Source organism: Primulina tabacum, chromosome 11 (assembly GCF_025594145.1).
Source record: "Primulina tabacum isolate GXHZ01 chromosome 11, ASM2559414v2, whole genome shotgun sequence".
Lineage (NCBI taxonomy): Eukaryota > Viridiplantae > Streptophyta > Magnoliopsida > Lamiales > Gesneriaceae > Primulina > Primulina tabacum.
In genome coordinates this window covers 15,743,134-15,748,643 of record NC_134560.1, presented here as the reverse complement: position 1 = coordinate 15,748,643, position 5,510 = coordinate 15,743,134, and the positions used below count along the sequence as shown (strand labels likewise).

The window sequence follows — 5,510 nt, the reverse complement described above, 5'->3', positions numbered from 1 at the left end:
CAAAGAATTTCGAATATCAGAAGAAACATATAATCGATCGAAATTTTAAACAGAACAGACTGTCATTTTTTAAAAAAAGAAACACATAAAAGCATGTCATATTATTTAAATGCAAGGTTTAAAAATACAAGCAACATACATATCAAAAACCCACTTACCGAATTTGCAGATTCTTGTACAAAGTTTCCTCTCGAAAATCGAGCAGCACTTCGACGTAACCTCAGCAAATGCTGTCTTCGAGCGAGCAGCACTTTGTCGCAGGATTTCAGCACTTGACTGCACGAAAATTCCTTCCTCTTCCTTGTTTAGTTTGGCCGAAATTTTGGAGGGGTGTGTGTAGGGGCGAGGGCCGAATTTTTAGTGCCTTTCTTGGAGCATTTTTCCTTCCCTTTGATTAGGTATTTATAGACCAAGGATAGCCCCTTCACCTAACCCTCCCCTTGGACGCCAACTTGGGCTCCAAGCCATGCTTTCAATGTGTCCTTTAATGTTGTCAAGGTATATCAAGCATCAAAGGTCATCTCCTACACCATAAATGTGTCCTGGTCACGTAGCTTCTCCCGCAGCTCCTTTAAGGGTTAACTCAAAGGTCATTTCTTGCCTACATAATTTTTCTAAACCTTTAGCTCCCTTTTTGGGCTCGTTAGGACAAGCTTGGTTGAGCTTCTTTGAGCTGAAAGATCGAGTCCTTGAGCTGGGGTTTTACTCCTCCAGTGATAACTCTTCAATGGATGCGGTTTCTTGCAGCTTGGCTTCACGTTGAGCTAATCCCCTAGTTTTGAAGCTACTTCCTCGAGTTAGGTTAGCTGAAAATCTAAGTTAATATTCGAGTTTTATAGTTAGAATGAAAGTTGTTGAGCTTAATTTAATCTAAGTTTTAAGTTTGTATTTCTTACATTATTTGCTTCGGATCGAAATTTTTGGGTTCTCTCATCTCTCTCTCCTTATTGAAAGTTTCGTCCTCAGAACTTTGATCAGCTTGTGCTTTTGAATAAATGAGGATATTGTGAGCGTATTTTCTCTTCGAGTTCCCAAGTGGCCTCCCTTTCGGTATGATTGGACCACTGTACCTTGACATAAGGTATTGTCCAGCGTCTCAACACTTGATCTTTTGTGTCCACTATTCGAATAGAGAACTCTTCATATTTTAGTTCTTCATTCATATGTCCTTCAATTACCAGCGGTGCCACTTTGAGTACATGACTCGGGTCTGGGACATATTTCCTTAGTTGTGAGATGTGGAAAACGTTATGTATTCTGGACATATCAGGCGGTAAAGCCAGTCGGTAGGCTAGAGTTCCCACTTTTTCAAGTATTTCGAATGGTCTCACATACCTTGGGTTTAACTTTTCGGATTTACTGAACCTAACCACTCCCTTCATAGGAGAGACCTTGACATAAGCCTTTTCACAGATCTCCAATTCCAACGGTCTCCTCTTCAAATCTTCCCATCTCTTTTGTCTATCTTGGGCTGCCTTTTGTCTTTCCTTGATTATGGCTACTTTGTCAACAGTTATTTGAACAAGCTCTGGTCCAGTAACAGCCTTTTCTCTGACTTCATCCTAGTATAAAGGCGGTCTACATTTTCAGCCATACAATGCCTCATACGGAGCCATTTCAACAGCTACTGTGATAGCTGTTGTTATAGGCGAATTCTATCATGGGTAACTGTTCACTCCAGTTTCCAAGAAAATCCAGAGCACATGCCCTCAGCATGTCCTCGAGGGTTTGAATTGTTCTCTCGGTTTGGCCATCAGTCTGAGGATGATAGGCCGTGCTGAGAGTGACATTGGTTCTCATAGCCTTTTGAAAACTTTTCCAAAATTTTGGTACAAATCTTGGATCTCTGTCAGACAGTATACTTATTGGGGCTCCGTGTAGTCTCACTATGTTGTCCATATACAAGGTAGCTAGTTTATCCAGGTTATAATTCATCCGCACCGGCAACAAATGTGCAGACTTGGTCAATCTATCAATAATTACCCAGATCCCATCGTGTCCTTGCCTTGATTTCGGTAGCCTTGATTTCGGTAGCCCTACTACGAAATCCATGGAGATGTTATACCACTTCTACTCCGGTATTTCCAATGGATGTAGAAGTCCTTCAGGCCGTTGATGTTCTGCCTTGACTTGTTGACAGGTTAGGCACTTGGAAATAAAGACAGCCACGTCTTTCTTCATTCCATTCCACCAGTAATTATTTTTCAGATGCCGGTACATTTTGGTGCTTCCTGGATGTACTGAAAATCTCGATTTATGTGCCTCTGCCATTACTTCTTCTCGAATCCCATCGATGTCTGGCACATACAACCGTCTTTTCATCCAAAGTACACCATTTTCATCAACATGAAATTCTGGAATTTTTCTTCTTGAATTTTCTCTTTAATTTTTAGGATTGAGGAATCTTGAGTTTGCTTCAATTTGATGGTCTCTCGAAGACCTGGTTGCATTGATAGTGAAGATAAGCCCACTTTCCCAAGGTTCCTTCGGCTCAACGCATCTGCCACCTTATTTGCCTTACTTGGATGGTAATTGATTGACAAATCATAATCCTTTAGCAGTTCCATCCACCTCCTTTGCCTCATGTTTAATTCTTTTTGGGTGAAAATGTACTTGAGGCTCTGGTGATCAGTAAACACTTCGCATTTTACTCCATAAAGGTAGTGCCTCCAGATTTTGAGCGCAAATACTATTGCGGCTAACTCAAGGTCATGAGTGGGGTAATTTTGCTCATACGGTTTTAATTGCCTTGAGGCATAAGCAATTACCTGACCTTCTTCCATAAGCACACACGCTAATCCTCCCTTTGAAGCGTCACTGTATATAGTGAAATTCTTACCATCTTCGGGAAGAATTATTACTGGTGTAGATGCGAGCTTGGTTTTAAGGGTTTCAAAATTTCTCTCACATGCTTCATTCCGAATAAACTTCGAATTTTTCTGTGTAAGTTTGGTGAGAGGAATGGCTATCGAAGAAAATCCTTCCACAAATTTTCTATAGTAGCCTGCTAAACCCATAAAACTTCTTACTTCAGTTACTATTTTTGGTTATAGCCAATCCTTAATTGCCTCTACTTTCTCAGGGTCTACTGACATCCCAAATTCAGATATTATATGGCCTAGGAACGCCACACTTTTCAGCCAAAATTCACACTTCTTGAATTTGGCATAGAGCTCCTTTTCCCGCAGTGTTTGTAAAGTGAGTCGCAGATGTTCTCTATGTTCTTCCTCACTTGGTGAGTATACCAAGATATCATCTATAAAAACGACCACAAACTTGTCGAGATATGGTTTGAATACTCGGTTCATAAGGTCCATGAATGTTGCAGGGGCATTTGTTAGACCAAAAGGCATTACCATGAATTCATAAAGTCCATATCTTGTCCTAAAAGCATTTTTAGGGATATCCTCTACTTTAACCTTCAACTGATGATAACCTAATCTTAGATCGAGCTTTGAGAAAACTTTGGCTCCTTTTAGCTGATCGAAAAGATCATCTATTCTCGGGAGTGGGTACTTATTCTTTATGGTGATCTTGTTCAACTCCCGAAAGTCAATGCATAGCCTCATGCTTCCATCCTTTTTCTTTACGAACAGCACTGGGGCTCCCCCCACGAGGATGCACTAGGGCGGATCTGCTGCTTGTCCATCACTTCCTGCAGTTGCTCCTTTAACTCTTTTAGTTCAGCTGGAGCCATTCGGTATGGTGCCTTTGAGATTGGTGCAGCACCAGGGACCAAATTGATTTCAAATTCTACTTCCCTATCGGGTATTTCACCCGGTAACTCCTCGAGAAAAACATATGGAAACTCTTGAACAATTGGAATATCTTCCAGCTTTGGGACTTCTTCTTCTTTGATCTCATTGATTACTGCCAGATAAATTTTTTCTCCTCCTTTTATGGCCTTCCATGCTTGCGAGGCAGATAACAGAGATTTTATTTCTTTGGATTTTCCATGATATATGACTTCGTCTTTAGTCAGAGTTTGAAATCTAATATCTTTTTTTGATAGTCTACTATGGCATGGTTTTTAGCTAACCAGTCCATTCCCAGAATGACGTCAAACTCAATCACATTGAGTTGAATTAATTCCGCCTTAAAAATTTGTTTACTGATACAAATTTGACAGTTTCGATATACCTTTTGAGTTTCAATTGTTTTACTTGTAGGTGTTGCCACTCTTAACGGTTCACTAAGAATTTCATGCTCAAGTTTCAGCTTCTTAGCAAATCTTCTAGACATAAATGAGTGCGTAGCACCACAATCAAAAAAGGTATATGCAGGCATTTCATTGAGTAAAATAGTACCTGCCACCACTTCGTTGGTGTTATTAGCCTCCTCTTGAGTTATTGCATACACCCGAGCATTAGTCTTATTTTCATTTGGTTTGTTGGGTCCGTTCATTTGTCTTTGTTGTCTGGACAATCTTTAACCCGGTGACCAACTTTACCGCATTTGAAACAAGCACCTGTTTTCCGATAACATTCCCCAATGTGCTTCTGTCGACAAGTATCGCACCACTTTCCTTCTGTATTGCCAGCACTGTTAAAGGTTCTTCTTGAAGGGCCACTTGAATAGTTTGGCTTTTTGAATTTGGGACCATTTTGAGCAGATTGACTGACCAATGGTCTCTTGTTCTTGTTCTCTTCTTCTCGGCATTTGATATCTGTCTCCACGCTCATTGCCGCGCCCATCAAATACGCAAAATTATTTGGCTTGAATACTACCAAAGCCAATTGAATTCGGCTATTCAGTCCCTTCTTAAAACGATGCATTTTCAACGTTTCATCAGACATGATCGTTGGAACATAGGTTCCCAGTTCGTTGAAGCTTGAGGTGTATTCCATCACTGTCATGTCTAGTGTTTGTTTGAAGTTTTCAAACTCTCCCAACTTCTGCAGACGAAACTCTGCTGGGTAATATTGTTTCAAAAATTCTCTTCTGAAAGTCTGCCATGTGATCTGTTCTGCCTCAGCCAACGATGGTGACACAGTTTCCCACCACTTTCGTGCTCGATTCTCCAGAAACGATGTCACAACCTCTACTTTAAGCTCTTCAGGCACTTCCAGTAGATGAAGTTAAGATTCAACATTCTTGAGCAAGTTGTGGCTGACTTTTGGGTCTGGGTTTCCATCAAAAGTTGGGACTCGATTTCTCCTCAGAGACTCATAATGATATTTTATTCCACGTGGTTGTGGTTCTGGTGGCGGCTGAATGGCGTTGGCAAGAGGGTTCACAATTCCTTGCAACGTGGCGGCTATTATATTAGCAATTGCCATCATGTCCTCTTGGCTGAGGTTCACCCTCGGTGGTGGCTATGGATTTTCGTTTTCGTTTTGATTGATTCCACGGGGACTACGGTTGTTCCTTGGCGGTCTTCCTGCCATTTCCTAACATAATTCGAGGTAGAATATCATAAGATCGAAAGGCACAAAATGGAAACAACGTTGTCGTGGAATTTTCGATACTAAGAAATTTCAGAACAATTGAAGGAAATAGAATTCGAATTT

At 40.8% G+C, this 5,510-nt stretch overlaps 1 protein-coding gene across 1 annotated transcript; it reads right to left on the bottom strand.

Moving 5' to 3' along the window:
* Positions 1–4,400: 4,400 nt before the first annotated feature.
* On the bottom strand, positions 4,401–5,279 carry LOC142519666 (uncharacterized). Its single transcript, XM_075622699.1, has 2 exons — positions 5,189–5,279; positions 4,401–5,062 (listed from the first exon to the last, which is right to left on the bottom strand). The coding sequence occupies exons 1-2, from the start codon at positions 5,277–5,279 to the stop codon at positions 4,401–4,403; spliced, it is 753 nt and encodes a 250-aa protein (XP_075478814.1).
* Positions 5,280–5,510: the final 231 nt, after the last annotated feature.

Excerpts from the sequence above, each read along its gene's own strand:
- LOC142519666 (XM_075622699.1), bottom strand. The coding sequence starts at position 5,279 with ATGGCAATTGCTAATATAATAGCCGCCACGTTGCAAGGAATTGTGAAC. Across the intron at positions 5,063-5,188 it reads GCCACCAGAACCACAACCAC|TGCCTGAAGAGCTTAAAGTA; the intron begins GTGGAATAAAAT and ends ATCTACTGGAAG.